An 18,965-nucleotide genomic window follows, 5' to 3' on the forward strand; every position below is an offset into this window, starting at 1 on the left:
TATTAAATATGAAGACAAATTTTGCATAGAGACCTGAATAAGTGGAACACCATTTAGAGTTGTTCCTATCTCCTTCAAAATTGACTCTGAAGCTAACCTGTAAAATTACAACAATACCTAGACTGAAATATTGCTGGTGATTGTTTATGCTGTGCTGTAGGCCTACATCACACTATAAAGTGGGGAATATGTGCCACACGAATACCATCCCTTAAATCTTATTATCTAAATGAACAAGAAATAGGATAAATAGAATGCAATACAATACAGAACAAATACAGAGTAGGGTGATGTCTTTGCACGCTTCAGAGAACATGGGATTCTTCAGAAGTTTTACAAAGGAGAAAAGGGCGAGACGTAACTTTGAAAAACTCTAAGATCCTGTTATTTATGTAATTTCAGAATTTGACCATTACAATGACCCCAAGCTTGGCTGGAGATTGTAATTGGACCTGGAGATCATGAAGTTAAGAGTCTCTGGAATTTGTGAAAGATCTCATTTCTGTTGCAAACTTTGCTGCAGAGAGGACTAGACAGTTTTCCACTGGTATAAAAGATAAATCAGTGTTTTCATGCCATGGCCAGATGAATTTGTCTTGTTGTGTGGGTACCCATTAGTTCAGTATTATAAGGTACACACTGCAACATCTGAGTTAAGTGTGGCCTGGAAGAATATACAGCAAAGGACTGTTCCTGCCATACATGGAATACGCATACAGATACAGAATATAGTACGAGGCTAAATTAATTCAGTCAAGCAAAAAGCAGGCTCAAACTTCCTTTCTAAATTAGGTTGGGATGGGGTGACCAGATGTCCCAATTTTATAGGAACAGTCCCGATTTTGGGGGCTTTTTCTTATATAGGCACCTATTACTCCCCACCCCCTGTCCCGGTTTTTTTACACTTGCTATCTGTTCACCCTAGGTTGGGACCACAAAGTTCTCTGGAGGTCATGTATGGGTCACATGGTCAGATTACAAGGTAGATGGCTGTCAAATGAAAGTCTAAGTGGATCTTTTATCTCTCTATATTGTAAATGTTGTTTTCCTAGATTGAGGAAAAACTGTCAGAGCTGTCAGAGCTGATGAAGAAGGTGAAGGAGAGCTGGGATGTGAGGAAGGAGCTGTATGAGGAAAACTGGGAGATCCAATTACTACGACGAGAGATGGAGCAAGCAGAGGCATGGCTGGCTGCCAAGGAGAGCTTTCTCTCAGATCCTAGCTATGGGGTGAGTAAAAACAGTATAACACTATTAAAATGCCTCTCTGTATAGGCAGACTACTTGAATTGTGCACCATCTCAGGCAACCCCACCCCTGAGAGATTCTGTTTTACGTTAATCACAGTCCAAACATTGATGGCTGAGTAATTCAGCTTTGGGATTTTCAAAAGGTAGGAGCTATGTCCCTTTAAAGGGTTTAGCCTGGGGCAGGAAAAGTAACTAATGGAGTAGTGACCTGTTTGGCAAAAGATGGGGGAGAATTCCTACCCCTTCCTTAGCCTAGTTAGGGATCCAGAAGAAGGTTCTTACTCCTTCATATGAGGGAGTGAGCCTGATTTGAAGAGAAGGGGTGATTTTTCCTCTCGTGGGGGGTGGGAGGGTTTGTGTACATGGCTTTTCCAGCTTGCCCTAGAAATCTCTGTTCTTGCACCAGCTTCAACAGCTTTTTTCTCTGTGGCTGAGAGGGTGGAATGACACTGCCATACACTTGGGCATGGAGGCCCAATGCAGGGGCAACAGAAGCTCAGTTGTGAGATCCCTGCTGTGGTCGTGGGCAGGGGGCAAGACAGGAGTAAACCATGTGTCTGCCATAAACTGTAATCCAGGAGTTTATCCTGGGTGCCATTGATTATATTGTAGCAGCCAGGATACCACATGGAAATCATGGTACCTTATGCAAGCCATGCTGGTGGTGATATTGCAGGGTCTTTATTCCACAGCACTGAGCAGAAGGAGGGAGAGAAGCTTCACATGAATTGCAACATTTTTAAACAATTAGTGACTCTTACAGAGGATCATTTCACTGTGAAAGATACTGCATTCCAGTGAGGGCTGTACTGGTGGGTTCCAGTAAGGGTGCTGATGGCTGACAAAGCCAGCAGTTGGGGAGAAAGAAGTCTTGTCAAGTTAGCCTTTTTATTTTCATGTACCACATTCAGCCCAGGGACCACTCATTTTAGAAGAGTAGGTTGAGATTTTGAAAGCCAGCTAGGGGATTTAGACACAAACTCTCATTCATTTTAAAGGGAGTTATGTGGCTAAATGTATTCGTTTGCTTTGAAAATCTCAGTCATAGTCTTTTCAGGAACAGTTATTTTTGTCTCACTGTATTCCTGTATCTATTGTTGATTTTTTTTTCCACTCAGGATTCAGTGTCTGATGTAGAGGAACTACTGAAGAAACACCGGGACTTTGAGAAGATGCTTGCAGCCCAAGAGGAGAAGTTTGTACAACTGAATAGGAAGACAAAGGTGAGGGGGAAGACGACTGATGGATTAGTAAATGAGGCAGGGGTTTGTCATGGGGTGAGATGGACTTTTTAGGAGGTTGGGGCTCAGCTGCTCCTGTGCTAAACTCAGCTCACCTCCCGACATGGAGATTAATGGTAAAGGACCAGGTGACTTAGAGGAGACCTGCTGGGAAAATAAGAGCAGACTGTAATTCAGAGAAGACTAGATTGACTGAGGAAGACTCCAGGGAGAGCAGACCTGGGACCTAGTGCTCTGCTGAGAGCAGGAGGGCAGAAAGGAAGGCTGTGACCATAGGAAGAGGCCTTGGGAAGAAGAGGACAATACAGTTTGGACCATAGACGTCTAGCTGCATAGAGTTCCCAGGGCTAGGAATCCATAGTAGAAGGTGGGCCCCAGGCTGTCAGATACATTTTTATAAAGGCCAATAGAAATGCATCTGAAGGTAATCCTAACTTCAGTTTACATGTGCACTTATAGATCATACATGTAACCCTTGTGTCTTGCAGAGGGAAATGAAGATACTGAAGCAGATTTATGCTGAGGAGAATGGGCAAAAGGAGAGAGGGAAAATCATTAGGGTCCCATCTCTGAGAAGGAAGCCCTCAGAAAGAAGGATGCCATCCTCAAGACTGATAGAGATAAAGAGAACTAAACCATTGCCATCTCTATCCTCCTCATCCAGCCTCGCCTTGAGAGATCCCCTTGAAACTATTGTCTCTCCAGTCCAAAAGTCCACAGAGGCATTCCAGCAATTCGGGTCTGGGGAAAATCCAGAGATGTTGCCCAGCACCAATGGAGAAACGAAAGCTGTGACGAGGCTCAGTGAGATTAACACTCAACCTACGCCAAAACTGATGGGCCTGCAAGTAACATCCTTGGGAAGCCACATCTCTCCTCCCAGTCCAGTAAACAGACAAACTGCCACCAGTTTGTTAGAACCATATTCCAAGGACCTCTTATCACCCCGTGAGAAAAACCTTAGCAACTACCCCATCTCTAACCTGGAAATAAAAGTTGTGAAGACTCCACCTAGGTCTAGCCAAAGTTCATTAGATCTTTCTCCACATTTACCACAGTCCAGTTCCTCTCTTGAGAAGTCAGAAAATGACCTTTTGGTAAGTTCATCTGCATTCACAGAACCTCTACAGCCACCCCATTGAAGCAATACCCAGATCTATATCTAGATGGTATTCGTGTGGCACATATTCCCCACTGTATAGTATGATGTAGGCCTACAGCTTAAGGAGTGTGAGAAAACTACAAAGATTGACCATATACATATATATCCCGAGTGGATCCAAGCAGCAAGAAACACTTAATGTGCCATTGCTATATACTTTCTAAATTATCCAGAAAGATAGTGATGTAAAGCGGTTGTATGCCTGCAGTCTATGGAACCTTTTAAATGCCTCACTTCAATAGATATTATTGCTACCTAATATGGCAATGAGTGATATTCTGTCTCTTTCGCTAAGAGGAGTAGGTTGCTCACAAAAACGTCTTTCCCCTGAAGCCAAGAAGCATCTATTCTGACTGATACTTTCTTTACACATACTTGGCATGGCATCTAATCCCTATGATGAGACTGTCAGGTTAAATCTTGTCCAGTAATATTTTAATTGAATTTATGTCCCAGAAAATATATCTTGCCATATATCACTCTTCACTTTAATGAATAACAAATAGCATTCAAAATAGACCGACTTAATTGAAAAATGCAAATATTAATCTATAGGACCAAATTTTTGCCTGTTGAAAACACATTTGCCCAGTTGCATCCACTGAACCTCTCATTTGCTTGTGCAAATAGTGAGTGCCAAACTAGATAAACTTATGCCTTTAGTAATTTATATTTTGCATGTAGCTACCTGATTTGACTGCACACAGGTGGGTTTTTTGTGTAAGACTGAAGGAGACTGATACACAAAAAGAATATTGCTTTAATTATGCAGCCAGTTAGAACAAGTTTGAACAGTAAAGGTTCTATGTCCTAATACATTAAAAAATACATTAAAGGACTTTACTAAGGTCTCAAACTAAGCATTCAGACGTTAAGAAATGCCAGAATTAAAGCTGACTGAAAAATAGAATTTCCTTCCTATGGGAAATTCTGAGATTTCTCAATCTCATTTCATCCCGAAATGGTAAAGTTAAAATGAATCATTTCAATAACTTTCCACAGAAAATTTTGACAAAATCAATGTACTCCTGCAACATTTCCATTTTGTCTAATCAGCATTTTCCAGTGGAAACCTGATTCATTGGAAAGTTTTCACTTAACTCTAGATCAAATAAAGGTTGTCTGTGCAACCTTAATCTGGCTCCTTTGTGCATATGCATTATTATTAGGCTTGGCAGACTCTGAGGGGTTTTTTTAAATAATTTAGATGGATAATATTGATGCTTATTTTTAAGCATTTGTTTTAGATTTTTATTTATATAAATTTTCAGTGGAACGAAATTATGGGGGATTAGACAAGGGGGGGGCAAGACAATAATTATTTAATGAGAGTAGACATTGAGATTCAAAAAGTTAAAGCTTTATAACCATTAAAATACAAATTGTCCACATCACATGTCAAAATATACAAAGTGAATATCCTTAAAACAAACTCTAGTAAGTTCTTTTAAGCATCATTTTTCTTACTTCACCTATCTGTAAATTTTGATTACTATCAATGGAAATTTTTTGTTTGTTTGTGTGTGGATGGTGAAATTGACATTTATTGATAAAAATCTAGTCCTTTCAAGCCTAATTATGATACAGTCTTTATGATACTGTCCTACATGTCTTCTGCAGTTTCCACAGTATGCACCCGATGAAGTGAGCTGTAGCTCACGAAAGCTCATGCTCAAATAAATTGGTTAGTCTCTAAGGTGCCACAAGTACTCCTTTTCTTTTTGCGAATACAGACTAACACGGCTGTTACTCTGATACAGTCCTAGTTTCTCTACCTGCCCCCTCCTCCATTGGCTCCTTGTCCCAATCTTTCCACCTGTGCCACCTCCTTCAACTTCTTCTCTAACTCAGTCTTTTTTTGAAATGAGCAAAACGATATATTTTTCATATACCTCATTTTGAGACTAGCTGAACCAGTTTTACTGACATTTTTCCAAAAGCGTCAGCCTCAGGCAGCCACCCAGAATCAAAGATTTCAGCCTGAATGATTAAAGTCTGGCAAAGTTATGAGCACATTAAAACAGGTTAATATTCTGAAAAATGCTGGGAACCCTGAACTGTAGGTGTTTCTACCTGTACCACATATAATATACTGGTTGTTTTTTCTCTATTATCAATCTCTGTGCAATTCAGCACCCTTTTCTGAATGCTAAATGATGATGTTATAACACAAATTGCCATATAACAATCAAACAAAGAATTATTTTTTGCAACAGCAGTAAAGAAAGCTAATAGAATGTTGGCTTGATTTGTTTTAAGAGAGTTATAGCATGTAAATCAGTAAGCAGCAGCATAATATTCATGGAAACACTGAGACTACATTTGGAATACAGTGTCCTGGTTTTGTTACCTTACTGGAATGCAGAAATTTAACAATAGAAGGCAGAGCGTACAAAATAAGGCAGCAGGGATGATAAATAGAATGGAGAGACTCATGTATGAGAGGATATATTGACAACACAGATTATTTAGAGAAGTACATTAACTAGTTAAAGTTTATTATAAAATTACACTGATGATCTACAATAACTGGTCAGACCAGTACTAGCGGATATAGGTATACATTAAGAGGGACCATATGAAGATTTTTAAGAAACTCTTAATGGTATTTTATTGGTGAATAGGTGGAATGGTAGTATTAATGACATAGCTCCCCAGACATGCCAGAACTGCATAATACATTGTTATAGAAATATATGTATTATACAATACTATTGTCATTTCATTTTTAAATAATAATTTTTAATTATAGTAGTGCAAATTAGCAGCCAAACCCATAAAACAGTTCTTTTTCTCTAGTAGTCTCTTCTACCACACAGTGCCAGAGTCAGATCCCTGGAGAGACCTTCAGGCAGGATCTAGATGACAGCAACCAAAGTAAAATATTTTGTGAAGGATTCAGATTCTCTTCTAAGCATTGTATAAAAACATACGTGTTAAGATTGTTTCATATAGTCACATTATATTACACCACAAAATGCAGTATCACTCCAAGTAAGCTTATGTGTAGAGTGAGAAAGAGACCTTTAGTACACTGTGGTGAAACTAATCATATGAGTAGATTGTCCAGTGTAGGTCTGAAATATCTTCATTCAGGCACTAAATTAGATTTGTGAATGTGATCTACAGAAGGCTTCCAGGAGCATAGAAAAGGCAAAGGCTAAAGGGAAAACAATGGCCCGTTTGGGATATATCTGAAGTTTTGAAAAGACTTCTCTAAAGTGAAACTGTAATGTCCTTGTGTGTTTCAGGTTTCTGTAGGTCACCAGAACATGGAGGGGTTACTAGAAAAGAGGGACCAGCTCCTTCCAGGACGGAAGCAGGTAGAATCAAATCCACTCACTTCATGTTCAGCCACCGTTCCTTGCATTATGACCAAATAGCTACAGAACCTGACTCCGGGGTGGGGGCGGGGAAACCTTCACTGGTGAAGCTCTCAGAACTGAGATCCTGATACAGTTCCCACAGAAGCCAGTGAAAGGATTCCCTTGACTTCAGTAGGTGTTGGATGAGGCCTGGAATGAACAAGATGTCTGAATTCACTTATCTGAGGGATCTTCCAGCTCTGGCTTAGTTCCCATTGACGGGGCACTTACTGGAACCGGGGACTAAATGAACATGTAGACTAAAATCCCCTTCAAAAAGAGTGAAACCCTGATGGCAGAGAGAGCCTCTAATTAAATGAGCTTGGATATTAATTTCTGCTCATATTAGAAGAGGGTGTTTCTTCCAGTTGATGGTTGGGTAGTAAATTGGTGGGTTAGTTTCAGCATGTCCAGGGCTGAATGAAATTAAAGATTGAATTCCCCTCTTACCCTAAAATAGAATCCCATTTCCAGGTCAGGGCTGGCATCAGTGAAGTAACAGCGATACATTTACCACAGGTGGGAAATTTCTGTGCTGGTTTTCTCAGTCACTATCTACCAGTGCATAGATTTTTGCTAACAAGGTCTGTGTGGGCCTTGGACATAGGCAGGACTCTTAGACTGTTATTCCCTGGGAATAATTATTTATCTGAAACTTTTAACCTGATCTAAGCAAATCCGCACTGGTCTTTATTTCCTATGCAAAATAGAATCTACTGTCACCCTGTTACGGATACACAGGTGAAACCCCAAGTTAAATTAACTATGTCAGTGAATTCTCATCTCACCCACCCACACAAAAAGAAGAAATAGAATAAATTCATAACATAAATTCTCCTCACATCTTCCTTAACAATTCCCCCTTCCTCTCTCATTCATCAGACAACTCTTGGCACAATAAAATAATAGCATCTTACATTTAGAGAGCACCTTCCATCCAGCAGGATCCCATAGCACTTCACAAACGTGTCACCTGTTGCTGACATACAACCACCTTCTGGGGTGGAAAGTAGCAGCTGCTTTCAAAACAGTGCACAGTAAGTGGGGAAGAATTCGATATCCATTGAATACATTGAAACTTTAGGCAGATTATAATGACCAAAATTGGAACATGGATAGCGCACTAGAGCCAACTCTCCAATTGGATAAAGTGAAATGGCGTCTTCAAGAAGCAGAAATAGAACGCTGGGTGTATATCTTCACTAAAAGATGGAAGGAACCAGCTGTTTAGTGCCTGCTTCCAGCAGGCTGTGTCATTAGTTCAGCACTGACTTATGGAATCACTAATGGAATCACTCAAACCGCTTCCTACAGTGGATTGGGTTTCCTTGGAAATAGCCCAGGGCTGACCATTCCTGGCTCCTGAGAGCTGAGGAGGTCCCAGCCCCAGGTTGCATGGCTAGAAGCTGCATATCGAAATGCACGTTATTGATGTAACTACAGATACCATTATGATTACATTTTATTATCCTCTTTGTTCATGTAGCCACGCTTAAGGTCTTGGAACTCCTATTATGTAAAACTCAACAAACAAAAACTTGACTTCTACAAAGATGAAAGGGAAGCGTCCAAGGTAATTTGTTTCTTGAATCTTCACGTTATCTCCAAAGATGGTTTAAGATTTGTTCCGTGTTTTTCCATTCTAATCTCTCAACTTCTTTAAAAAGAAAACATAGGAAATGAGACATATTTGCTTTTGATTAGATGGGGGTTAATTTCTTTTATGTATCAGTTGGTGGAAACTTAGTCTGATCAGTGCAGCTTCCAGCTATAAGGTTGAGAAAAGGGGTTTTGAGATTTACTGAACATTCTCTCATTTGAGTAGTGCCTTCAAGACACAATGAAGTACCAGTTCTTCAAACTGTATGAAGGATGGATCTTGTACAGTTCTTCCTACCAGGGGACCTAGTGACAGTGTTAGGAATAGTATGAATGATGGTATTAGTGTGTGTTCACAGTGCGTGGATGAGACTGAATCCTAAAAGGCAGGGCAATTAGGACATTCATTGTAATCTCTTCCTCCTTCAGAACGTAACCACAAGCCCATCAATCAGTGTTGCTGGTGCCAAGTGTGAGAGGCTGACTGACTATGCCAGGAAAGAGAACACCTTTAGTTTACGGTAAATCATATGCCTAGACCTGCTAGCAAAACATATCTGGCTGCTCTGCAATGTTGCAACTACTCACAGCCATACTCATCCAAGCCTATCCCAGAAAACACTGTGGTATGGCAAAGCTGAAGAGTGCTGTCTGTGTAGGAATTTGCAGATACTGCAGTTCCTGCCTTTCTCAGCAGGACAATAATGTAAATGTTTAGACTAATTTGAATGCCCTTCCTCCTATCCCCGCTGTTTACAGGTTGAGTGATGGGGCAGAATACTACTTTGCAGCACCTTCTCAGAAGCTGATGGATGAATGGATACAAGCGCTTAGGAGTGATATAAGTAGATCATCATTTATTTGTAAGGGGTAATTGTTTAGTTTAGTGATGATGACAGGAGGGGGGAGGAACTAAAGGATGTTGAAATCACAAGCTGTCCCTTGTGTGGCGCTCTTCCTTTAAATGTGTTTGAGTGTCTCATTTGTGGGGAGCCTAGTTTTCTGGAATTTTAAAAACAAATGCTGTGATTTTAAAAAAAACATAAGAATTGGTGTTTTTCCACAATTAAAATGAAATGCTGAACTTCCCTAGCCACAACATATATTGGTATCAGTTGAACACAAGGTTTTATTGATATATTTTCAATTTTTAAGCAAGTTTGAAGCCTACCAGGGCCATCAGTCATTATAATAAAATAAAATTAACAGAATGATCCCGTCACAGTGCATTGTTTCTTTACTGTTGTCGATGGCCCTGCTGTTTCAGCCTCTTGTTTTCATTTCTTGTCATTCAATTTAAGTTTAATGCTTTCCATGCATTCTACATTTGTCTGCTTATGAACGAAATCTACAGCCTTGCTGCATACAGTACAGAACAGCATATTACCATCAACATGAAATTTGTCCTTGCCAAACCCAGGGACATGGTCTTTAGCGGGGATTTTTACAATTTTTGGCATCTTTTCATAACTTTTAACTACTCATGACTGGAGGCTGACATGAAATCTGAAATGCATTAAAACATGAACCCCTCTATGCCATTGAGTAACCTTTGTATGCCGGAAGCAGTTTATTGGAGTATGTTTAGCTATACATATTTAAAGTGCATTCAAAAATCAACCACAAGAGTGTGAGATTGCATGCATTGAATAAGTGACACTTGTACTTTCAGTAAAATTTAGTTAATAGTTAATATATGTTTTTATTTTTTCACAAAATGTAAAAGTGCAAATTCCATGTTTTTCCGCATTTTTCCATGGCAAATGGATTTCTAGGATCCCTGCTCGTCTGTGTCACCCATAGAGAATAGTACACACTGAGGCACTTGATAGCTGATGTGAAGGGTACGTCTAAACTGCAATTGGAAATCCATGGCTGTCCTGTGCCAACTGACTTGGGCTCATGGGGCTCGGGCTAAGGGGCTGTTTAATTGTGGAGTAGACATTCCTGAGCTCTGGGACCCTCCCACATCTCAGGGTCCAAGGCCTGGGCTGCAGCCTGAGACTGACTATCTTCATTGAAGTTAAATAGCCCCTTAGCCCAAGCCCTGCGAGCTTGAGTCAGCTGGCATGTGCCAGCCATGGGTTTTTAACTGCAGTGTAGACATACTCTTGCGGACCTCACAGTAGAGTCCCCAGTATGACATTGAAAGCCACCTCTTGGTTGTAGTGCGGCTTGAGTCAAGATACTGGCTAGGGAGAAATGCACAATGGCTACATACATTTTTTCCAGCCTTCATGTAGACAGGCCTTGGCTCTTGACTGCTCCCTTGGGGGTCCAATCCCTATTCTGAAAACCTCAGTAAACAGTGATGGCTTCTGTGGCATAATGAAAAAGGGCAGAAATGCAGTGATACCTGCAGCTCAAAGAAATATACAGTGGATATAGGAATGACTGACTCTGCCTCTCCTTCTGATTCAAACATGTTTCCTGTATTTTCTTTGACCCTGCAGGCCATGGTTACAGTCAAGGTTCTAAAGTGATGGCCCAACCAGTCACTCCAAATACAGAGAGGCCTCAGACCAGACCTTGGAGCTTCCCAGATGGAGGGCCTGCTGAAAGACAAAACAGCAGAGGCTTACTACCCAGGTGGGGACTGTATACTGCTGAGCTGGTCTGATTTCATTTTTGCCAGTAGCTAGGCAGTGCTCAAATACAGGATAATGCCAGATAGACAGGCTTGGTATTTAAAAGACCAGTTCAGTTTTCAGTATTTCACAGCCCCCAGGACTATATAGCACACAGCCCCCAGGACTATATTATGCAGTAACTTCTCTGATTCAGTCCATTTTGAAAGTTACGACATGCTAAAGGCAATTTTCCAATAGGGGTCCTTAACGAGGTCATCCAAGTCCTCCCCTTGGGTGATGAACTTAAACTAGGCACACAATGGCCTCTTTACATATTCAAGTGTGAATCTGAGAATCCAAATGCAGCATTTGAACATACTGTTTGTGTCTCTGTGGTAGAAAATCTGGCCCATGGTGTAAATCCATTTCTGCTGCACATGGAGTGTGCAGAAATCCTACAAGTTGTGACATGAAAACAGCCCCTATTGTCTAGTCTATTGTACTGGAAGGATCCATGCGCCTAAACTTCATGAGCTGTGTTTGTTGTTCCATTCAGATAAATGGGAAACTGACTATTTGACCAAAAGACGTAGCACAAACCTAGTATCAGACTTGCGAAATTGTCAAGAATATTTCAGCTCAGTCACAAAATCTGTTTACCCCCATTATACCGTTGTGATGAATGATGATAAAATAATTACTGATATTTTATTTGTCCTTCAAATAAAGTAATTCACCAGAGGTGAGTGTGTAGGTGCATTTTGCAAAGTTACTGCTATTCTATATTGCAGACTGGCTATATTAATGCACATATTTATATACAACACATCTTTTCTGTCCGGTGGCTATTTTGCTTTTGAAATGGTTTCATGACTGAATTGTTTCCAAATACTTACTTTTACTTACTGATTTAATTCATGTCTGAAATGTCACTGAGTTTCTGTGGTGCTATTTGTTGACAGGAGAGCTCCTTCCTTCAAAGTCAGACAAGAGAAAGAATCTGAAAACATTCCCAGGGAATCAGAGGGAGACACACATGAGATTATGAAGACACCCACCTCCACCTCTGCCCAGAACCCTGCAGATATGGGTAATAAGAAACTCTGCTTTGATCTGTGTGAGAAGCACAGTACTGAGATTGAGAAAACATGTTTCAAAATGTAGAAAGAGGAAAATGCTGTATCACCCAATATATACCACACCCTTCCCTGCTATGTCTTAATCCCTGTGCTTTTTCACTTTCTCTGGAAATTTACTGATCCATTTTGACTAAATCATTTTCCTCAGGAGCTTATTTTAGTTGATCATTATACTTCACGTGCCGTAGATCTGCATGTCTTCTGGTTTCACTCCTACAGTAGTTTTCTCTTTATTAGGATTATGAAATACAGGGTGCTTGCTCTCAGGCTCTCTCTCAGTCTCTCATGATATATCTGAGGTTTTTTGCCTTCCTCTGTAGCATGGGGCACGGGTCACTTGCTGGAGGATTCTCTGCTCCTTGAGGTCTTTAAACCACGATTTGAGGACTTCAATAGCTCAGACATAGGTGAGAGGTTTTTTGCAGGAGTGGGTGGGTGAGATTCTGTGGCCTGCATTGCGCAGGATGTCAGACTAGATGATCGTAATAGTCCCTTCTGACCTAAATATCTATGAATCTATAGCTAGATTAAACACACACAAATCTATGTGAAACGAAGGTGAGGCTTTCAGTGTCAAAATACTCAAAAATTAGGAAATGTGTCTCATGTGCGACCTTCATTCAGCTGTCTGGTGCGTATGCGTCATGACAGCCTTTAATTACATGATGACATACTATTTTTTCCACAGGAATCCTGCTTCATTCGGTGGACAGTGCTCATGTTTGACCATAGTGGCTCTGTGCCTCAGTTTCCCATCTGTAAAAATGGGAATGATAATCCCTCACCTCTGAGGGCTGTTGTGAAAATAAATTCTATCATGTTTGTGTCTGGTAATGTTAATGTTTACGAGGCACTCAGATACTGTAGTGATGAGCCTCACAGAAAAGCCGATGAGAAAAATGATGATTCTGTGTCCAGAGCAGAGCTTGAATAGGGTGCAGTATAAAATACCTGGGGGCACACACACAACAAAGAGAAAACAAAATATCGAATAGGTGTTCATTATTTGAGCACCATCCATCCTGGGCACCAAATCAGGCAAGGGTCCAGTGGCAAAAAAATAAGTATGTGATTGTGTAATTAAATAGTGTATCATAATCCGTACACATCAGGGATCAAATTAAGGTTGTGTAGTGTTACTGTGAACTGTTTAAAAGCAGCTGCTATTTTCCACTTCAAAGATAACAGCTGAAATGTTAGTGAGGTGCTGTGGGATCCTTCTGGAGGAAAGGTGTTATCTAAATGTAAGATCGTATTTTATCATGCCAGTAAGTAAGGTTGACCTGTTTGGTGAATGAGGAAGAGAACAGGGGAATCCATGACGAAGATGTAAGAAGGGTTTATTCTGTCCATTTATTCTTTTTTTCTTCTTCTTCAGTATTGGTTTGGACACACAAATGCCACGTGTTTTTCAGTGTTTATCTGAACACCTAGTCCGCTCTGCCAAATGAATGGGATTGGATGGTCAGGTGTGAACTGTGGGCAACCCATCTGAACACCCATGGAGCAGTCATGCATATTCACATAGAGGAGTGTTCATTGGAAATGCCTAGCTACAGATTCATGACTGAAAATGAACAGCATGACACATTGATCTCTGGATGTTGTCCTCCCTAGCATATGGTCATTAAATAGCTCATTCCTGATGCCTCTTCTATGCTCTCCATGGAATAAGACCCAGTGACTCTCTCACTGAGCACACCATCTAACACCTCCAACACACACACACTCACTACTGAAGTATGATGGGAACTCTGAGCCAGACAGCGCAAGGTAATTAACAAGGTGGGGAAGGAAATGAGGACTGTTGCTGGCACTAAACGAGTGCATAACAGGATGCGACTGTGAATGAGTAACATCCTGCTGCAAATAGTCTTGTAGGGACTGATCAACAGGGCTTGAGACAAGGGGTATCTGCAGTATAAACAGTTCTGCTTGTTAAATAAAAGAGTAGTTTCAATCAGTATAGCAAAAGTCAGTCGGGAAGAAGATGATGTAACATTTGGGGGCAACTCAGACCAGTAAGGGGTTCTGTCACTGCCTGCCCTGTAACCTAGGGGGCCTCTGTGCTGTGCAGCTATGGTTCATTTCCCTGACACCACTAGACACCCACAAGCATAAGGTCTCACCCTGGCTCTCACCAGCCTAGTTACTCTTTGCAGGGTGACACCAATGACACTTCCAGTCCTGAGTCTCCCCAAATACGTCCTCCCCGAGTTCTCAACTACCAGACACGCTATCTTTTCCCCTCTAGTTTGTCACTCCCAAAGCAGAGAAACCAGCCCCCTGGAATCCACTCACTTTTGCCCACACATTCCAGATCGTTTGCACACGGGAGACCTGCCTGAGGTAAAAATAAACAAAAAGTTTATTTAATAGAAAAAGCACAGATTCAAAGATGAAATGGTAAGGGAAAGAACATATAGGCAAGTTACACAGAAAATAAACATGAAGAAGCAACCTCACGCTTTGCACATGCATATTAAATAAAATCTCTTTTCTAATAAGAGTTACTTACTGCCTTAAAACAGTTTCCCAAGCTATAGGAGGGATCCAGCATTCACAGACAGCCTCCCACCTCAAGACTGTCCCCCAAGTTCTGGGTGGTCTTCAGTTCAACCCTTTCCATTTTAAAAGGGGTTCCTGTTTTTTTCCCTTCAGTCACTTTAGATACTCAAAGTAGGAAAAACCACCGTCTTTCTTGTTTTCCAAAGACTGGGGTTTTCTTTTCAGTCTCAAGTTGTCTCTATGTCTTTCCATTCACTTTAATGGGCCTCTGGTGTCCCTTCCTGGGCTGGAAAATGGATAGTTACTTGAAGCTGGTTTCATGTAGACACTTTGAGAGGTGTTCCTACCTTCCTGACTGCTCACTGCCCTGCTTTGAAGTGGAGCTAAAGTTGCAGTGTAGTTTTCTATATATACAAATACATAAATTCACAATCATAGCCTGTATACATATCTCATAATGATTGAGTTTAGAAAGGGCTGTGCTTGTTATATTTATAATACACCACCATTGCATGCAATCAATTGATTTTACTGTTTATTTTGGGGGTTTAAACCTGTTCTCACACTGGAGTATCTAGACCCTGATTGTTAAAGAGGTAACCTAGTTAAAATTTCCCATGTAGTCCCTGCAGCTAGACTCATGCAATTGTCATTATCAGCAAGAGTTGCAGTGTTCCCAATCTTTAATGTTTACAACATATCAAAACTAGCTTTTTGTTTCCTAGCTCCTTACCATCTCTGCTCTCTGACGCAGATTACACAGAAAGCTTACATATAGCAAACTTCCGCCTCGAGAGTCTTTTGTTTTAGTAGTGTCTCAAACTATCATTGTAAACACTGAGAGCAGGGAGCTCAGAAAGGAAATCCAGGTGCCAGAAATCTCCCCTGGGAGAGTTTACGAAGCTGGGGTTATTCGACATCCACATCATCGTGGTGAGACCCTAGATTGACTAGGACACATGCTGGGAGTCCTTGAGGGATGATGGGAGCTGGAAAAGGCACCTCCAGCAATAGTGTTTGTACAAAGTCCTTTCATGTTCTCACTGCACTGTTTGTTGGTCTTTCTCGCGGTTCTTACATTTCTACAGCTGAGAAGTGTGTCAGACACACACAAATTATTAGCTTTTCTTCCACGTGCTCCACAGTGCACCCAGAAAAGCGGCTACCTGATACTAAAGCTATACCATAAAAAGCCTGCAACCATATCATGAGATGCTAGCTCTTTTTACCAGAGGGCAGTGGGAAAGCTTTATCCTTTCCAGGACTGTGAATAAAAGTTAAGTATGCTGCTTCTTGGGCTAATGGCACAAGCCATTGTCCAAGCAAGAGTTTTACCTATGGCATCTTTCACTGTGAAGCATCCATGAAGAGGACGCTAGACTTTTGGGTAGTGGTATGTGTACCATGCTAGCATTACCTCCCCCTCCCAGGGCCCTCTGGAATTCAAAGTTACATCACCGTAGCTTCTACCAATCCATAGCAGGGAAGGAGGACTATGGCAATTGAGAATTAAGGTCCAGATGCTACTGCTATGAAATGGCTTGGGTTAGCCTGCTGTAGGGAGGCCTAGAGAGAGCCTCCTTGACACGCACATCTGAGGGTGAGCCCATATTCCGGTGTTTCCTATCCCAAGAAAATGAAAACATCACTAATTCTTTTTCAGGAGCCAAGGCTGAGGATCAGAGCGTGCAGACCAAGCGCTTAGCAAATCCACTGACCCAGATGAAAGAAGATCTAGCGATTGAGGGCAGGAAGGAGAAACACAAGAAAGATAAGAATGTCTTTCAAAAGCTTTTTTCCAAAAAGTAAGAGCAGCAGCACAAGAGAGCGCACACTCTTCAGTTTTCTGGATGAGTCAGACTGTTCCCCTTCATAGCACCCTATTGCCTTGGAGTCCACCTGGACGGTGAGCAAGTGAAATGTGTATGGGAGAAGGGAATGCTCAAGCATCAGGAATAGACCCAGCACTTGGAAAAGAATAGAACTGTCACTGTTTTAACAAATTGAACTTGGGTGGATCAATGTACCTGGTTCTCCCAGGCCTACAGAAGGCTTTTGTTTAAATTGAATGACTTTGATGCTCATGAATGTGAGGAAATAACAGTGCTGGCTAATGTCTGGTATACTCCTTATCCCCACCCATCATGGCAAATTGTGTGATGTTGACTAATGTCTACCAGGGACCAAGATGAGATACGACTAATTCATATCCACTTATTGCATAAGCTGCACTTTGATCCCAAATTTCCACAGATGAACCACTACTGTATTCACACACACCCCCACCCTGCACGATGTATCCACCCAGTGTCTTATTTTACCTCTAAGTTCTAAAAGAAAGGTGCCGTTGATACCATTGTGTACAGTTGTGACAGCTTAAATGCACACAGCTTGCCATTACTGTTGTGAGTGGCACTCTGTGGAATCACAGTACAGAAGTGGAAGAACATGGAATCATTCCATGAAGTGACAAGAATCATTTCTGCAATGCTTTTAGCTGTCACTATGGAAAGAGAGAGAGGAATATTTCCTACTCATATTAAACTTTCAGGTGTTGCTAGATTCTTGCAGAGTTCCCCATCAACTGCCAAAAACAATTCATTCAAGAACCTCAAAATGCTGTGGGATTCAATTTAGTGTCTACAGCTCTGTCTATACCCTTAGTTTCAGGATTCTTTATTTATTATGCAAATAATTTTCAATAATAAAAGGGAGGGGGGCACCAGATTTGAATGGAACATAAGTAACTGTGGAACTAAAATGAATGACTTTCCTAAAAATGATGTACACTTGTGTGTGATGCTAGCCAAATAATCAGATAAAGTTAAAAACTTTAGAAGCTGTGTTTAGATGGCAATTTCTGAGGCTGTTTTAGGGGAGATGCGTTCACCGTTTGCAACAAGCAAATAATGTATAACAATGGAATCAAGCTGTCTTAGTTTTTTATACGGCAACTACCACCATGGGATGAAAGCCCAGGAAAGGGAGCATATCGTAAGGAAAATCTGAATGTCATCTGGTAAACTATTACTGCAGCTATATGGTAATATGCTAATACTTCAAATTTATCAGCACCCATGCTCACATGAGCTTTAATAATAAAATACAGATACAAAACTTGGGTCAATCTAGCAAAGGAAATTAATGGAAATTCTGTCTTCCTTTAATTGTTAATAACTGCAAACGGTGTTCTAATGAAACCTCAGATTTTTTAATCAATTCATTTTGAATTTCTTGTTCAGTCGCTAGAAAAAGTTGTAATCAAAATATTTTTTCCTGCTTCTATTTAAATAAAGTCACCCAGTGGTAAAATTATGACATCTTTCAGTTGTCTGAATTCTTAATAGCCTTCTTCAGGTACCTGTTTTGTGCTTTCGACTGCTAGCCCACTGGAAAAGACTGAAGTAAAAGTAAATTTTTCACTTTTCTTGCACTCCAGTGCCAGTTGCGATACAGAATTTCATTCCTTCCCGTTCTTAAAATCGGGTATTATAACAAATACTTTAGAGAGTGCTCATAGCAAATATAAGTAGACACAAAGTAGATATAAAACACAAAATGCTGTTCAATGTTTGTTTATGCATGAAGTTTTTCACTAGGCCATTGCACTTTATTCAGTTCTTTACTTCAAAAGACTCTTATTCAGCAGGTAAAAAGTACTAATATTTTTCCCAATCAGTGGCTTAAAATAAAAAGTATGGCAAATGGCCAGGGGTGAGAGGCGGAGAACCAAAATTCTACCTATTCCTGGCCTCTCCCTGTCCATTCATCTATGAGGGGAGGAGGAATAGGAGCAGTTCTAAGTGGGTGTGCAGCATCCTTTACCTCTGAGGACCTGGATCCAAATTAGACAGCCTCACTGGGCCATGCAGATGTGCAAACAGATTGTGAGCCATGTTTATATGGACAACGTGGACACACAGCTTTGACATGTTGTCCACACTCTCACTTCAAGTGGGTCAGCGGGCGGGGGTTGGCTAGTGACTTATTTTACCTCCTATTCTGCTAAGGTTTGAATTATTATTATTAGCGCTAGTGCACATGGTGATGTAAAGCATCTTAAGTGCACAACTCCATACATCAGTGGGTCTCAACCTATTTATCAATATGTTACCTGGGCAGCAGGTTGAGA

At 40.8% G+C, this 18,965-nt stretch overlaps 1 protein-coding gene across 1 annotated transcript in view; it reads left to right on the top strand.

Annotated features, from left to right (window-relative positions):
- The window catches only part of SPTBN5 (spectrin beta, non-erythrocytic 5), a 138,226-nt gene extending 120,079 nt beyond the window's left edge, over positions 1 to 18,147 (top strand). Inside the window, exons 59-68 of the mRNA XM_043549388.1 lie at positions 1,053 to 1,229; positions 2,368 to 2,472; positions 2,979 to 3,587; positions 6,904 to 6,975; positions 8,504 to 8,590; positions 9,046 to 9,137; positions 9,376 to 9,461; positions 11,070 to 11,205; positions 12,149 to 12,276; positions 16,497 to 18,147. Of these exons, the coding sequence (XP_043405323.1) occupies positions 1,053 to 1,229; positions 2,368 to 2,472; positions 2,979 to 3,587; positions 6,904 to 6,975; positions 8,504 to 8,590; positions 9,046 to 9,137; positions 9,376 to 9,461; positions 11,070 to 11,205; positions 12,149 to 12,276; positions 16,497 to 16,642 (1,638 nt within the window). The 3' untranslated portion in view covers positions 16,643 to 18,147. The remainder of the gene's footprint in view (positions 1 to 1,052; positions 1,230 to 2,367; positions 2,473 to 2,978; positions 3,588 to 6,903; positions 6,976 to 8,503; positions 8,591 to 9,045; positions 9,138 to 9,375; positions 9,462 to 11,069; positions 11,206 to 12,148; positions 12,277 to 16,496) is intronic.
- The last annotated feature ends 818 nt before the right edge of the window (positions 18,148 to 18,965 follow it).

This window comes from Chelonia mydas, chromosome 6 (assembly GCF_015237465.2).
Source record: "Chelonia mydas isolate rCheMyd1 chromosome 6, rCheMyd1.pri.v2, whole genome shotgun sequence".
In the NCBI taxonomy this organism is placed as follows: domain Eukaryota; kingdom Metazoa; phylum Chordata; order Testudines; family Cheloniidae; genus Chelonia; species Chelonia mydas.